This window comes from Pygocentrus nattereri, chromosome 22 (assembly GCF_015220715.1).
Source record: "Pygocentrus nattereri isolate fPygNat1 chromosome 22, fPygNat1.pri, whole genome shotgun sequence".
In the NCBI taxonomy this organism is placed as follows: domain Eukaryota; kingdom Metazoa; phylum Chordata; class Actinopteri; order Characiformes; family Serrasalmidae; genus Pygocentrus; species Pygocentrus nattereri.
In genome coordinates, this window is record NC_051232.1 from 2,172,878 (window position 1) to 2,189,390 (window position 16,513).

Sequence of the window (16,513 nt, forward strand, 5' to 3'; positions counted from 1 at the left end):
CACACAACTGCTCAGGGGTTTGTGTTGGCCCACATGAAGAACACCAAGCTAAATTGGCAGAAGCAGCCAGACTACGAGAACATGACTCCATTATTTATGGCTTAAAATAATAAGCAGGTCTCATAGACTGCGGGGCAAATGTCATTGTTATTTTCAGTGTGTAAAAACAGAATGTAGGAGGCATGTAAAGATCTGAACATGTACTGTCCCCTAACTCACACACACACACACACACACACACACACACACACACAATTTGGAATGTGTGTGCACTTGCATAGCATTAATGACAGGTGGTCAGGACAAAAAAACATACAGAAGAGCAGAGAGGAGGAGAAGGACGGAGAGAAAAACAAGTGTTAGCCTTCCTCTAACCCTTCATCTGCGGACAGCTTCTGACCACAGAGCTGCTCTTGGCTGGATGTTTTTTGGTGGTAACCCACTCGTCCTACAGTAGGTAGTTGTACATCTTTGTAGGTAGCAAATTGAAGGGAAATCTGGAATAAATTAGTGGAGAAGCATCCAGACAGGTGCACTGCATAAATAACATCCTACTGTGCTCTGTGGTATGAAGAATAATGATAAGATGGTCTGATTGACCTTGATTTTGTATCAAGATGGCAAGAGGAGAAGGTCTAAGTGACTTTACAAGAAGGTTCATTATTGGGACATGGAGCTTCAGACTGCTCAACTGGCTGTGACTAAAATGGCATCTGTATTTAGGTCTATGGGAGGACATCCGTGAACAGGATAGAAATAGTGGTGAAAAGCATATATTTGGTGAGCGTGATGCTCGAGCTTTAGTGTGATGTGTAAGGAGAAACAGAAGAGCTGATCCTCAGGTGACTGAGAATGTCAATGCATGATGAGATCAGACTGTGTCTTCAAGAACAGTCCATCCACAGCTATACAGAGAGTGACACTGTAGTAGAACTGCAGTGCATTACCCTCATTATGAAGGTAAATGGCCATTTCAGAGTTCAGTGGTGATAGAAGCACCAGGACTGATCTACAGAGACATGGAAAATGTGATATGATCTGATGAGTCACTATATTCTCCAGATGTGGGCAAGAGAGTGTACCACTAGTGAGGAGGTCCAGAGGCTCTGTTGTACTGTGAGGGGCATTTTGCTGGCAGGGTTTGGGTCCACTTGACTTCTTAGAAGAAATGGTCACTGCAATATTCCAATATTAGGAAATTATGTAAATCATATGATATTGCTCAACCTAACTGAACACCTATGGGAGATTATGGCTCTTGACTACCCCTCTGTTTAAGTCATAAGAATAATGGTTATTAATAAAGTGGCCAGTGAGTGGAAGCACAAGGTAGATGTTTCTAATAAAGTGGCCAGTGAGTGGAAGTACAAGGTAGATGTTTCCAATAAAATGGCCAGTGAGTGGAAGCACAAGGTAGGTGTTTCTAATAAAGTGGCCAGTGAGTGGAAGTACAAGGTAGATGTTTCCAATAAAGTGGCCAGTGAGTGGAAGCACAAGGCAGGTGTTTCTAATAAAGTGGCCATTGAGTGGAAGTACAAGGTGGGTGTTTCTAATAAAATGGCCAGTGAGTGGAAGCACAAGGTAGATGTTTCTAATAAAGTGGCCAGTGAGTGGAAGCACAAGGCAGGTGTTTCTAATAAAGTGGCCATTGAGTGGAAGTACAAGGCAGGTGTTTCTAATAAAGTGGCCATTGAGTGGAAGTACAAGGCAGGTGTTTCTAATAAAGTGGCCATTGAGTGGAAGTACAAGGTAGATGTTTCTAATCAAAAAAACTTTTTTCTTCTTCCACTCACTTTACTTACATACAGTTTATGTGCCGTTACAAGTTAGCGCCTCTTTTGAGAGGCAGATTTTTTTAATCAACACCAGGCCGCAGCAAGTGCTAAACAAAAGTCCCAGCATGACAGGAAATGGTTGCTATGATACCCCACATCGACATCCTGTCTGAACATCAGGTTGGAGAAAAACTCCCCAAGGCCCTTAAATACTGTCAACATTCACCTAACCTTCATCTACTCATTGCATTCTTTGCCACCCACTCATGTGGTCACTCCTTTAGCACTGAAGCTCTAAAACTGTTCCCACGGCCTGAAAGCCCTGCACTCCTTTAAATCTTTACCCAAATCTAGGACTGCACTATGAATCTGTAACATGCGAAGGCAAGATGCATGTATGAGAGAGCAGCTAAAGAGCAATTGAAGCATGCACTTTTCTAGAGTGAACTCCCACATATTTCTCATGAACCCTCAGTGATTTCGTTCTAGAACCAGGCCTACATGAAGATTCATCAGAGCTTAAGTATCTAAACCTGGGTTAAGCTGTTAGAAAACAGGTTAGCTGTGGTTGTGTTTGTTAGGTATTTGTGAATCTTCGTCAGGAACCCTTACTTAACTGAAGGCCCTGGTATTGTGACATGTACCTGTGTAATACTGGTAGTGCAGAAGGTGGCAATATGACAAGTGAGCCCTCTAACCAGAGTTCTTTAACTGTGTGCTGTAATCATCCTGACCCATCACGACTCCAGATGGTTTTCTATGGGTGTTCACATGAACCAAGGTGTATATGTAATGCAACAAAAGTCATATAACGCAGGTCTTTAACTAAGTCACGCTATTGATCCAAGTCACATTATTGGTTCCCTAATGTGTTCATATATTGTAAGAGGTACACTGTACAGCCCTGCTCAAGACTCGTCTTTATTTTTCTTTATGTTTTCAGCATATTATGTTTGATCATTATCATCATTTGTAGGCCAAATGATTACAGTTTGCCATGGATGAACCATGACTGGTAGAGCTAGGCCTTCAGTTCAGTCCACAAATGCCAAAACTCAGTCAACAACTTGGCAAAAACAGCCCTACAATAATGCTGATTTCTTTCCTATGGGATTCTACTAGCATGTAGGACTAAGCTAATGGCAATTCACATGCACATTTTTTGGCCGTTCTAGATTAAACATGGACATTTGACACATGTAAGAGCTTTTAAGCTTTTAACAAATGATTTGATCAAATATTACCATATATTGTACCTTGTAACAGTTTTACACTGAGTGACATAGAACTGCTGTTATGTATCACGTCTAACAGTTAGGCTACCTCTCGTATTCACAGCCAGTGACGTATCTAGAACTTCCAGAAGGCCTAGAGTGACATTTTTCTCACAAAACTGGTCTGAAAAATTAAAATGCACTTGGTTGATTTCACTGGCAGCTCCTAATAATGGTAGCGGTTTGTCAGCCAAGTTAGGCCTTCAGCTCAGCTCCTGAAGGCCTAACCAATGGGAGAGGTAGCTTGGCTGTATTTGCAGATTTCACAAGAATTTAATGCTTTTGTTTACACCGAAACGTAAACCGTTAGGCCTTCTCTGAAGGCCCTGAAGGATCACCTCTGCCGTTTGCCAGTTAGGATTTGTTTGAAGATGAAAGCGGCATTGGATGATGAGTTAAGCTGACTTTTACAAGCAGAGATATTTAGCACTGCTCTGCTAACGTAACGTATGTGTGTACTCAACAGCGGCTGTAATTTGAATCACGGTGAGAGAAGGGTCAGCGTACGGACACACATCTCCTCTTCCAAGCCTGGATGATATAGACCTCACTGCTGTATCTGGTATCTTTCAAAACAAATGCTAGTGAGGTCACACACAGACATCTCTTTTTATAGCTCGGCTGGCAGGGGACAGCTACATGCAGTAACTTTTCCTGGGTGTGGGGGGAGTGGGGGGCAGAGAGGCACAAGCCCTGTTCTTCTTGTTTTCCCTCTCTTTCTTCACTTCTTTCTCATACTTTCATCCTTTTCTCATATATTTTTCTCATCTTTCCTCATTGCAAGTGCCATTGCAATGTGTGTAGTATGAGTGCAAAAGTCAGAAACCACCCTTCATTTGTCTGGTATCCAGTCAAGTAAGCTATACTTTTGGCAGGAGATATTTCTGAGGAGGTTAGATACAAGACACTCCACTTGAAAAAGGAAGAGAAGTCAAATGAAAATACGTGAAAAAAAAAATCATTTTCCAAAACCGAAGTTCAAAGCATGATTAAAAGGACTTCTAACAACCACCTGAAAGACAGTCGCCATCAGATAAACAGCACTTAAAGCTTTCATCTTTGAGGGAGAGGAGAAAATCACACTCCGCTCTTACTTCAGATCTGAAAAATCCCACCGCTGTGGGTCTGAAAGGATGTGTAGTTGTCATTGACACTGTATACAGTAGGGAAAAAGTATTTAGTCAGTCACCATTTGTGCAAGTTCTCCCACTTAAAAAGATGAGCGAGGCCTGTAATTGACATCATAGGTAGACCTCAACTATGAGAGACAAAATGAGGAAAAAAAATTTCAGAAAATCACATCGTCTGATTTTTAAAGAATTTATTTGCAAATAATGGTGGAAAATAAATATTTGGTCAATAACAAAAGTTCATCTCAATACTTTGCCAACAAAGGATATATAACAATGACAGAGGTCAAACGTTTTCTGTAAGTCTTTACAAGGTTGGCACACACCGCTGCTGGTATGTTGGCCCGTTCCTCCATGCAGAGCAGTGATGTTTTGGGGCTGTCGGCGGGCAACACGGACTTTCAACTCCCTCCAAAGGTTTTCTATGGGGCTGAGATCTGGAGACTGGCTAGGCCACTCCAGGACCTTGAAATGCTTCTTACGAAGCCACTCCTTTGTTGCCCTGGCAGTGTGCTTGGGATCATGGTCATGCTGAAAGACCCAGCCACGTTTCATCTTCAGTGCCCTTGCTGATGGAAGGAGGTTTGCACTCAAAATCTCACAATTCATGGCCCCGTTCATTCTTTCATGTGCACAGACCAGTCGTCCTGGTCCCTTTGCAGAGAAACAGCCCCAAAGCCTGATGTTGCCACCCCCAGGCTTCACAGTTGGTCTGGTGTTCTTTGGATGCAACTCAGCATTCACTCTCCTCCAAACACGACGAGCTGTGTTTGTACCAAACAGTTCTACTTTGGTTTCATCTGATCATATGACATTCTCCCAATATTCTTCCGGAACATCCAAATGCTTTCTAGCAAACTTCAGGCACTGCAAGATCTGAGTCCCTGGCGGCGTTGTGTGTTACTGACAGTAGCCTTTGTAACGTTGGTCCCAGCTCTCTGCAGGTCATTCATCAGGTCCCCCCGAGTGGTTCTGAGATTTCTGCTCACCGTTCTCATGATCATTTTGACCCCACGGGCTGAGATCTTGCGTGGAGCCCCTGATCGAGGCAGATTAGCTGTGGTCTTGTAGGTCTTCCATTTTCTGATTATTGCTCCCACAGTAGATTTCTTCACACCAAGCTGCTTGCCTACTGCAGATTCAGCCTGGTGCAGGTCTACAATCTTGTTTCTGGTGTCCTTCAACAGCTCTTTGGTCTTCACCATAGTGGAGTTTGGAGTGTGACTGTTTGAGGCTGTGGACAGGTGTCTTTTATACAGATAACGAGGTCAAACAGGTGCCATTAATACAGGTGAGTGGAGGACAGAGGAGCTTCTTAAAGAAGAAGTTACAGGGCTGTGAGAGCCAGAAATCTTGCTTGTTTGTAGGTGACCAAATACTTATTTTCCACCATTATTTGCAAATAAATTCTTTAAAAATCAGACGATGTGATTTTCTGAATGTTTGTTCCTCACGTTGTCTCTCATAGTTGAGGTCTACCTATGATGTCAGTTACAGGCCTCTCTCATCTTTTTGAGTGGGAGAACTTGCACAATTGGTGACTGACTGAATACTTTTTTTCCCCACTGTATGTGTATATTGTACACGTGTTTGTAGTGGTTTGAGGTGCAGATGCTCACTCTCACATACTCTGAACTGACATTCAGAGATCTAAACTCCTCCTCGAGTTTCAACATCAAAGCACTTTCACTTCAAAGCAGCACTGAAGCCCACTAATCCAGCGTTTAAATATTTATCTCACAGATCCATAAGACGAATACTAATTTATTTACCGCATTCCCTGAGCACACAGTCCTTAATCGCTTCCTAATCAGATGCTTTTTTCTATATTAAACACTCTCTCCGCTCACTTGACCACCGACTTTACTGTGCTGTAAAACAGGAAAACACAATGACGGGGTAATTGCTAATAGTCACTTGAGAGCCTTACGTAAGTTTGAGCGATTTTGAAATATGCAGCCCATGTAAGCCCACCATCCAACTATAGCTCAAGTTGCGCAAATGTGTTCCTGCCTTCCCAGAACATACATATGACCTTATGCTAGGCAAAAATGATTTCAAGAGTTCTGTTAAAAATCTAGCTCTTCCTTTATCCTGAACATAGCCGACCAGCCGAGATACGCTTGGTTTAGTTTTACCACCATGCTAACTACTCCACATGAGCTTTCTTTATTTGTTAGCCTTGCAGCTCCAGCACAAACCTAAAGGCATAAATGTGAGACACCAAAAATGTCTTGGCTGAAACTGCAAGGTGAGATTCTTTGGCAGAACCACAATAGGCAAAAAATGCTATTTCTGCAGTTTAATCTGTTCTCCTTTAATTATATGACTGTATCACTTTTATTTTGATGCATAAAAAACATCTTAGAAGTCTGAAAATGAGTAGATTTTTGTGAGAAAGTACCACTGTGAGCAATGGTGAGCTGTGGAGTTTGAGAAGTGGATGAATTTGCTGCTGAATGAAACGTATGGATAACAAGCTGGGCGTGGTTAAAAAATGTTCTGGCCTGAAGCCCAGACTAGGTGACACCCCTGCATCCAACAGTAAGGGCAGCATGGAGCCTCTTTCAACAGTAAGGGCAGCATGGAGCCTCTTTCATACAGTGATAGGCAACAGAGCAGCACCCAGAAAACACCAATTTCACATTCTGATCCACAGAACTACTGGCAGCGTGGACATGCATGCACACCAACTAGTCTGGAGGCAGATCATTTCATCTATTTCCCCCCTTGCTGTGCTTCTGCAGCTGGCTTTGGCAATGTCTCTCATTCCTTCTGCCCCCTCCTCCACTACTTTCTCATGAATCATCTATTAGTTGCTCTGTGTGAGTACCTTGTGCTGGTCATGGCAGCGGAACACGTAGCACGCGGCCCTCCTGTCGTCCCTCAGCAGGCAGCCGAAGTAGCTCGGGTCCTGGCTATTGTGAATCAATCTGGTGACCCGGTGTGGCCGGCGCTCAAACAGCACCGGGTGCTGCAGGGGGTCCCACAGCCTCCCTGGACCTGCCATGTCCACAACACACCGCACTGAAGAAGCTGAAATCTGCAGCACCACCGACTGGTCCCGAATCTACAACCCAGAGAACGAATGTTACCGTAACACCTCATTATTATTCAGTTGTTAATCTTTAAACTCTTTCAACCCTAAGAAACGACCAACAAACAGAAACACAGGGTTTCTTTACTTTGCAAAGCAGTTTAATGACAGCAAGGTTTCAAGAGCATGTGTTGCCATGTCTGTGATGCTATTCATAATACACTTCTTTTCATCTTCTGTTGCTTGAGTAGTACATTCAAAATGATCAGTTGTAGGATTAACACAGTGTCACTGATGAAGCAGTGCTCTTTGACTGCTAATGGTGCCCCCTTGTGGAGACGTTTCAGCCTGCTTAATGTGAGTGAGTGAGCTAGTCAGTTCCAGGTGCTTAACATATGAGAAGTCAATGATACACACAGGGTTTAAGAGATAAAGAGCTCCTATATAGTAACTACCCTGAGGTGTTCAATAACTGCTACGAAAGTAGCATAGTGTATGTACAAATGATGGTGAGGTGTTTGCCCCACGTAGAGACCCTTACAGTGTAGGGGGTTAGAGTTAGAGGAATGCTGACACAACAAAATATCTCGTTTCGGGATAATCTGACACACACACAAAATCCGGCTTGACTTCTGATGAGTAATTTTTAGTTTGTAATATGGGACTCCAAGATTAACACACCTTCAGATTAACCTTAAGATCAGATCCCATATTCATAAACTCACTGGATGATCAAATATATGCTATGTAAATATGCAATCCTTTAACTTATGTCTGTTTTTTTATTTCTGCCTAGTTTATGCCTAATTCTATTTTTATTTCTGCCTAATATATGTAAGTTTATGTGCCATTTAAGGTCTTCCACTGCAATTTCCCTTCAGGATCAATAAAGGGTCAACACCTAACTAACTCTGTCTCTATCTACATATCGACTCTAGCCCATCTTTACCACTGTATTGTTTAGAATAAGATCATGTGCATGAATAGAACATCATGCAAGAGGCAAGAGATGACAACTGAAACGTCAGACTGGTGATGCACATCCTGTCTCAGTTCTCCTGTTCTGGATGAACTTTGAGCAAACAGATAGTTAATATGTGGCGCAGTGGCCAGTTGTGTCAGTCACACACTGAGGAACTCTGGAAGGCACACTGTTGCATTTAACACTTGATAAAAATGCCTTTATTACATTACATGATTTTTAAGTTAAAAGTTCATTTAAGGTTAATTAAAAGTTAATTAAGTTCATTTAAGGCTGCTTTGAGCTCAGATTTTCTTTCTTTGCACCTCAACCTGTGTGTGCTTTAGTGATGCACCCTCGAAGCGTCCACCAGGTGTCCAATGAAGTCATTTGGACAATATAAATATAAAGCATAAAACCAAAAGGAGCACTTTTAAACAAGGTCTGTGAAGGAGTCTGTGCTAGACTCAAATGTCTAGGTCTTATTGTTTTTATTACTTTTAGCAGTTGCAATCGTGAAATGAGGGGCTGCTCATCTGCATCTCTGTAGCCGACTGATCCTAAATCAGCACTCTTATGCTGCAGTCACAGGTTTGCACTGAAAAAAACTGTCGTTCCATCGACAGTCGTGCTCGGCATGAAGTCATGCAAATGCTGGCAAGATGACCGGCAAAAATGGATGATTATCATTGGAGCGCTTTATCAGTGTAGACTGTTTACAGCAGAAAAAGTCAGGCTGGCGCTCTGTACCCTTTTATTTTGAGTCGTACTATGCTGGGTTTGTCTGGAACTCAACAACAGGCTATTTGGTGTCCGTGGGCTCCCAAAAAATCAACATCTGGTTTATTCCACTGCTGGGCAAAAGTTGTGAAAATCAAACTTTTGATGGATCTGGATGGTCTGCGAAAAATTTGGCAGAATTTCCTGTGGCAGCACCGCTGAAAACAACTGGACATCCAGTTTGCAGTCTGTCAAACTGTCTACCACAAACATGTGAATGCAGACATACTCCAAGGAACGTTTGGTGACACTCTACTAATCCTGCTCCGAAACACCGACACATCCGTGGCATAAACATATCGGAGCAGATATTACGTGCGATCATTCGCTGTCATGACAAATGTTGCTGAGCAATGTATCAGTGCCAGATTGCCATCATGACAGACGCCATAATGTGTGATACGATGGCTAACTACGATACGCTGCAATAAGTAGCACGTGGCATCGGCTGGCATCTTTCATGAAATTTACTGGTAAACACAAAATAATTATTACAGAACAAAATCTGCCATTATAGCTCATAACAGTATATGACACCTGCCATGACATGTTAATGGCAGGGTTATGTCAGTGTTATGAAGCAGGATTCCAGTAAAGTGCTACTGAAATTTCATTCATGTGACCTCAGACCTCAGCTTCCCTATTTATCCCAGGCTCAAAGAAGTCCCAGGAGCGTAAGTCATTACAAACACCCGTATGACAGTAAAACTGAGTGTTATGTTAAACATCCAGCTGTAATGTCCTGCCCAGCTTTGCCCTCGTCTTTGTCTGCGTTCCCTGTTCTTTGTCTTTGGCCATGTGCTCTTGTTTGTTTCGATTTTCTGCTCCGCCCTTTAGTCATGCCAAAGGTCAAAGGTAGAGGTAAGCAAGCCCTGACACTTGTTAAAACATTAATTACATATTTTAATATTTCTTTCAATATTTTAAAATGATTTTTTAGTGATATTGAAATTTTTCGATTTATCGTGAGTTTAATTTTTAAAATAAAAACCCTAATTCAAAAAATGTCCCATGTTTTCTTGTCACAGAAACACCGTTTTTAGTTTGTGGGTGGAGCCTTATTTTCGCCACACCCCTGCATTTTGGAGCTGGAAGTGAGACTGCATCCCTGTCCCTCTTGGAAATGACAAAATGGAACGGTCAATCATTCATTTGAATAACATCAACATAATTAAACTACAGAGTCACTCAAAGAAAAAGGGTTTTAGTTTAGAGTCGGAGCGATTCGAACATCCAGAATGTGTTTTAACTCTGACTTTAAAGCAACATCCGCCCGTCTCTCTTTGTTTGTTGTTTGTTCTCAGATTCCGGTTTCGTTTATTTATTCCTAGTGTTTTGTACTCAGTTCAGTTCAGTTTGTTCTTTGTTTCATAGCTTTTCTAGTGTCTTAGTTTAGTTTTCTTGTTCAGCTTTTCCTTCTGTTTCTGCTTCTTCATCATGGACAAAAATAAAACACGCAGCTCACACTTCCGTCTTGTGACATGCTACCTTGTCTCCTTCATCTCTCACCATGTTACAGAACGCCAAGCCGAAGAAGGATGCAGTGAGTGGGATTATGTCATAATAAAACGAAAAGCTAAACAAAAAGAAATCACTAAACTAAGACCACAGAATAAAACAAAGTACAACCAAACAGAACTGATATGAGTACGAAACACTTGGAATAACTACAATAAACAACAATGCACAGCAAAACACAAAGGCACAGACAAGGGGTATAATACAGGTAGGAATCAACAAGACACACCTGGGAACAATTACAGGGTGTGGCTACAGATCAGACACAGGTAAGAGGTAGGGGGCATTACTAAAGGGCAGATCTGAAAACCAAAGCAAACAAAAGCACTTGGCTAGAGACACAAGGGGAGGTAAACAAGACCACGGCTAAGCTGGGTCGGGACATCACTCCAGCAAAGTCTGGATGAAAAAGCAAGACTTAACACTTGGCTTAAAAATGGCTTATATGGCCCATCTGAGAGCTGACTGGGTGTGGCCTAACATTCTGATAAGCGCACTTGATTGACATCCCAGTCCGTTACACCACTAAAGCAGAAATAAACATAACAGAGTAAACAAGGAGTAATGAGTAAAACAGGGTGTACATATGTGCGTCACCACCACGTCCACGCACTAAAAACATCGCCCAGCTTTAAGATTAAGATCTTATTGTCTTTACTGCTGGATGTGCATTCAGAGGAATGCTGGCATGGGTGGTTGAACAAATGAACAAAAGAACAGCGCAGTTAGCTTTCGCTTGGTTGTTAGCTTTGTTTTCTGACTTGAACACAGACAGACTGTTGGGTTTTTATAAAGCTGTGTGGATCGGACAGCCCACATGAGTCTTGTCTAGCTATCTGTAATCGGAGCGAGGAGGCGGACGCATGTGCTGAGATAAGTGAGATTTATTAGGGGCAAATCCAGGGTCCTGGTCAAAACAGTCCAGGTTCATAGAGCCAACACAGACAGATCGGGGGACAGACATGACACAAACCAGAATCAACACAACAAACGGAGACCGAGACATCAAACAAAGACCGGCCAACACAGGGCTTAAGTATACAGGGAAAACGAGGGACAGGTGAAAACAATCAGGGGCGGAGTTACAAAACGAGGGGCAGGACTACAGATACCAAACACATGGACAGGACTAGGAGGGACACTAACATTTGCGGTAACGGGGGAAAATTGCATTGCCTATGTTTGATTTTTCATCAAACTATCCCTTTGAACCTCACTGACCTCTAGAGTTTGAGCTGCAGAGGGGCTGGTGCTGAAGCTCCTCTCCTTCAGACGTGGCCTCCGGATCTCAGCCACCACCCACGGCAGCATGGCCATGGTGGTCTGAGGGTGGACCGCCAGAGAGCCCACTAGTGTTAGCCTGTACTGAATCTCCTCCTCATCCTCTTCGTCTCTCCTCTTATCGCCTCCTGACCCAGGGAGTGGCTTGGCATAAGGAGCAGGAACAGGCAGAGAATGGACATGGTCATCTCGGGGTTTGACCTGGAAGCAGATACCCTCCATGGCTCCTATGTATCAGAGAGACAGAAAGTGAGTAACGCTGAGATTAATAACTGATCACATTGATTTATCAGTCTACTCAGGCTTTAGCAGAGCTCAGTAACGCTGAGATTAATAACCGATCACATTGATTTATCAGTCTACTCAGGCTTTAGCAGAGCTCAGTAACGCTGAGATTAATAACTGATCACATTGATTTATCAGTCTACTCAGGCTTTAGCAGAGCTCAGTAACGCTGAGATTAATAACTGATCACATTGATTTATCAGTCTACTCAGGCTTTAGCAGAGCTCAGTAACGCTGAGATTAATAACTGATCACATTGATTTTCAGTCTATTCAGGCTTTAGCAGAGCTCAGTAACACTGAGATTAATAACCGATCACATTGATTTATCAGTCTACTCAGACTTTAGCAGAGCTCAGTAACGCTGAGATTAATAACTGATCACATTGATTTATCAGTCTACTCAGGCTTTAGCAGAGCTCAGTAACACTGAGATTAATAACAGATCACATTGATTTATCAGTCTACTCAGGCTTTAGCAGAGCTCAGTAACACTGAGATTAATAACCGATCACATTGATTTATCAGTCTACTCAGGCTTTAGCAGAGCTCAGTAACGCTGAGATTAATAACCGATCACATTGATTTATCAGTCTACTCAGGCTTTAGCAGAGCTCAGTAACGCTGAGATTAATAACCGATCACATTGTTTTATCAGTCTACTCAGGCTTTAGCAGAGCTCAGTAACGCTGAGATTAATAACCGATCACATTGATTTATCAGTCTACTCAGACTTTAGCAGAGCTCAGTAACGCTGAGATTAATAACTGATCACATTGATTTTCAGTCTATTCAGGCTTTAGCAGAGCTCAGTAACACTGAGATTAATAACAGATCACATTGATTTATCAGTCTACTCAGGCTTTAGCAGAGCTCAGTAACACTGAGATTAATAACTGATCACATTGATTTATCAGTCTACTCAGGCTTTAGCAGAGCTCAGTAACGCTGAGATTAATAACCGATCACATTGATTTATCACTCTACTCAGGCTTTAGCAGAGCTCAGTAACACTGAGATTAATAACCGATCACATTGATTTATCAGTGTACTCAGGCTTTAGCAGAGCTCAGTAACGCTGAGATTAATAACTGATCACATTGATTTATCAGTCTACTCAGACTTTAGCAGAGCTCAGGAACACTGAGATTAATAACTGATCACATTGATTTATCAGTCTACTCAGACTTTAGCAGAGCTCAGTAACACTGAGATTAATAACTGATCACATTGATTTATCAGTCTACTCAGGCTTTAGCAGAGCTCAGTAACACTGAGATTAATAACCGATCACATTGATTTATCAGTCGACTCAGGCTTTAGCAGAGCTCAGTAACACTGAGATTAATAACTGATCACATTGATTTATCAGTCTACTCAGGCTTTAGCAGAGCTCAGTAACGCTGAGATTAATAACTGATCACATTGATTTATCAGTCTACTCAGACTTTAGCAGAGCTCAGTAACGCTGAGATTAATAACTGATCACATTGATTTATCAGTCTACTCAGGCTTTAGCAGAGCTCAGTAACACTGAGATTAATAACTGATCACATTGATTTATCAGTCTACTCAGACTTTAGCAGAGCTCAGTAACACTGAGATTAATAACTGATCACATTGATTTATCAGTCTACTCAGACTTTAGCAGAGCTCAGTAACGCTGAGATTAATAACTGATCACATTGATTTATCAGTCTACTCAGGCTTTAGCAGAGCTCAGTAACGCTGAGATTAATAACTGATCACATTGATTTATCAGTCTACTCAGACTTTAGCAGAGCTCAGTAACGCTGAGATTAATAACTGATCACATTGATTTATCAGTCTACTCAGGCTTTAGCAGAGCTCAGTAACGCTGAGATTAATAACTGATCACATTGATTTATCAGTCTACTCAGGCTTTAGCAGAGCTCAGTAACACTGAGATTAATAACCGATCACATTGATTTATCAGTCTACTCAGGCTTTAGCAGAGCTCAGTAACGCTGAGATTAATAACCGATCACATTGATTTATCAGTCTACTCAGGCTTTAGCAGAGCTCAGTAACACTGAGATTAATAACTGATCACATTGATTTATCAGTCTACTCAGGCTTTAGCAGAGCTCAGTAACACTGAGATTAATAACTGATCACATTGATTTATCAGTCTACTCAGACTTTAGCAGAGCTCAGTAACACTGAGATTAATAACTGATCACATTGATTTATCAGTCTACTCAGGCTTTAGCAGAGCTCAGTAACGCTGAGATTAATAACTGATCACATTGATTTATCAGTCTACTCAGGCTTTAGCAGAGCTCAGTAACGCTGAGATTAATAACTGATCACATTGATTTATCAGTCTACTCAGGCTTTAGCAGAGCTCAGTAACGCTGAGATTAATAACTGATCACATTGATTTATCAGTCTACTCAGGCTTTAGCAGAGCTCAGTAACGCTGAGATTAATAACTGATCACATTGATTTATCAGTCTACTCAGGCTTTAGCAGAGCTCAGTAACACTGAGATTAATAACCGATCACATTGATTTATCAGTCTACTCAGGCTTTAGCAGAGCTCAGTAACGCTGAGATTAATAACCGATCACATTGATTTATCAGTCTACTCAGGCTTTAGCAGAGCTCAGTAACACTGAGATTAATAACCGATCACATTGATTTATCAGTCTACTCAGGCTTTAGCAGAGCTCAGTAACACTGAGATTAATAACTGATCACATTGATTTATCAGTCTACTCAGACTTTAGCAGAGCTCAGTAACGCTGAGATTAATAACCGATCACATTGATTTATCAGTCTACTCAGGCTTTAGCAGAGCTCAGTAACACTGAGATTAATAACCGATCACATTGATTTATCAGTCTACTCAGACTTTAGCAGAGCTCAGTAACGCTGAGATTAATAACCGATCACATTGATTTATCAGTCTACTCAGACTTTAGCAGAGCTCAGTAACGCTGAGATTAATAACCGATCACATTGATTTATCAGTCTACTCAGGCTTTAGCAGAGCTCAGTAACACTGAGATTAATAACCGATCACATTGATTTATCAGTCTACTCAGGCTTTAGCAGAGCTCAGTAACACTGAGATTAATAACTGATCACATTGATTTATCAGTCTACTCAGGCTTTAGCAGAGCTCAGTAACGCTGAGATTAATAACCGATCACATTGATTTATCAGTTTACTCAGGCTTTAGCAGAGCTCAGTAACACTGAGATTAATAACTGATCACATCGATTTATCAGTCTACTCAGGCTTTAGCAGAGCTCAGTAACACTGAGATTAATAACCGATCACATTGATTTATCAGTCTACTCAGACTTTAGCAGAGCTCAGTAACGCTGAGATTAATAACTGATCACATTGATTTATCAGTCTACTCAGACTTTAGCAGAGCTCAGTAACACTGAGATTAATAACTGATCACATTGATTTATCAGTCTACTCAGGCTTTAGCAGAGCTCAGTAACGCTGAGATTAATAACTGATCACATTGATTTATCAGTCTACTCAGGCTTTAGCAGAGCTCAGTAACACTGAGATTAATAACTGATCACATTGATTTATCAGTCTACTCAGGCTTTAGCAGAGCTCAGTAACACTGAGATTAATAACTGATCACATTGATTTATCAGTCTACTCAGGCTTTAGCAGAGCTCAGTAACGCTGAGATTAATAACTGATCACATTGATTTATCAGTCTACTCAGGCTTTAGCAGAGCTCAGTAACGCTGAGATTAATAACTGATCACATTGATTTATCAGTCTACTCAGGCTTTAGCAGAGCTCAGTAAGACTGAGATTAATAACTGATCACATTGATTTATCAGTCTACTCAGGCTTTAGCAGAGCTCAGTAACACTGAGATTAATAACTGATCACATTGATTTATCAGTCTACTCAGGCTTTAGCAGAGCTCAGTAACGCTGAGATTAATAACTGATCACATTGATTTATCAGTCTACTCAGGCTTTAGCAGAGCTCAGTAACACTGAGATTAATAACTGATCACATTGATTTATCAGTCTACTCAGGCTTTAGCAGAGCTCAGTAACGCTGAGATTAATAACTGATCATCACATTGATTTATCAGTCTACTCAGGCTTTAGCAGAGCTCAGTAACGCTGAGATTAATAACTGATCACATTGATTTATCAGTCTACTCAGGCTTTAGCAGAGCTCAGTAACGATGAGATTAATAACTGATCACATTGATTTATCAGTCTACTCAGGCTTTAGCAGAGCTCAGTAACGCTGAGATTAATAACTGATCACATTGATTTATCAGTCTACTCAGGCTTTAGCAGAGCTCAGTAACGCTGAGATTAATAACTGATCACATTGATTAATCAGTCTACTCAGACTTTAGCAGAGCTCAGTAACGCTGAGATTAATAACCGATCACATTGATTTATCAGTCTACTCAGACTTTAGCAGAGCTCAGTAACGCTGAGATTAATA

General features: G+C 41.5%; 1 protein-coding gene across 3 annotated transcripts in view; it reads right to left on the minus strand.

Moving 5' to 3' along the window:
• Positions 1-16,513, minus strand: part of tbc1d1 (TBC1 (tre-2/USP6, BUB2, cdc16) domain family, member 1) — a 108,048-nt gene that overhangs the window by 85,898 nt on the left and 5,637 nt on the right. For all 3 annotated transcript variants that reach the window (XM_037532879.1, XM_037532878.1, XM_037532880.1), the window contains exons 2-3: positions 11,697-11,983; positions 7,013-7,249 (exon numbers count right to left, since the gene is read on the minus strand). In XM_037532879.1, the coding sequence (XP_037388776.1) occupies positions 7,013-7,249; positions 11,697-11,978 (519 nt within the window). In that variant the 5' untranslated portion in view covers positions 11,979-11,983. The remainder of the gene's footprint in view (positions 1-7,012; positions 7,250-11,696; positions 11,984-16,513) is intronic.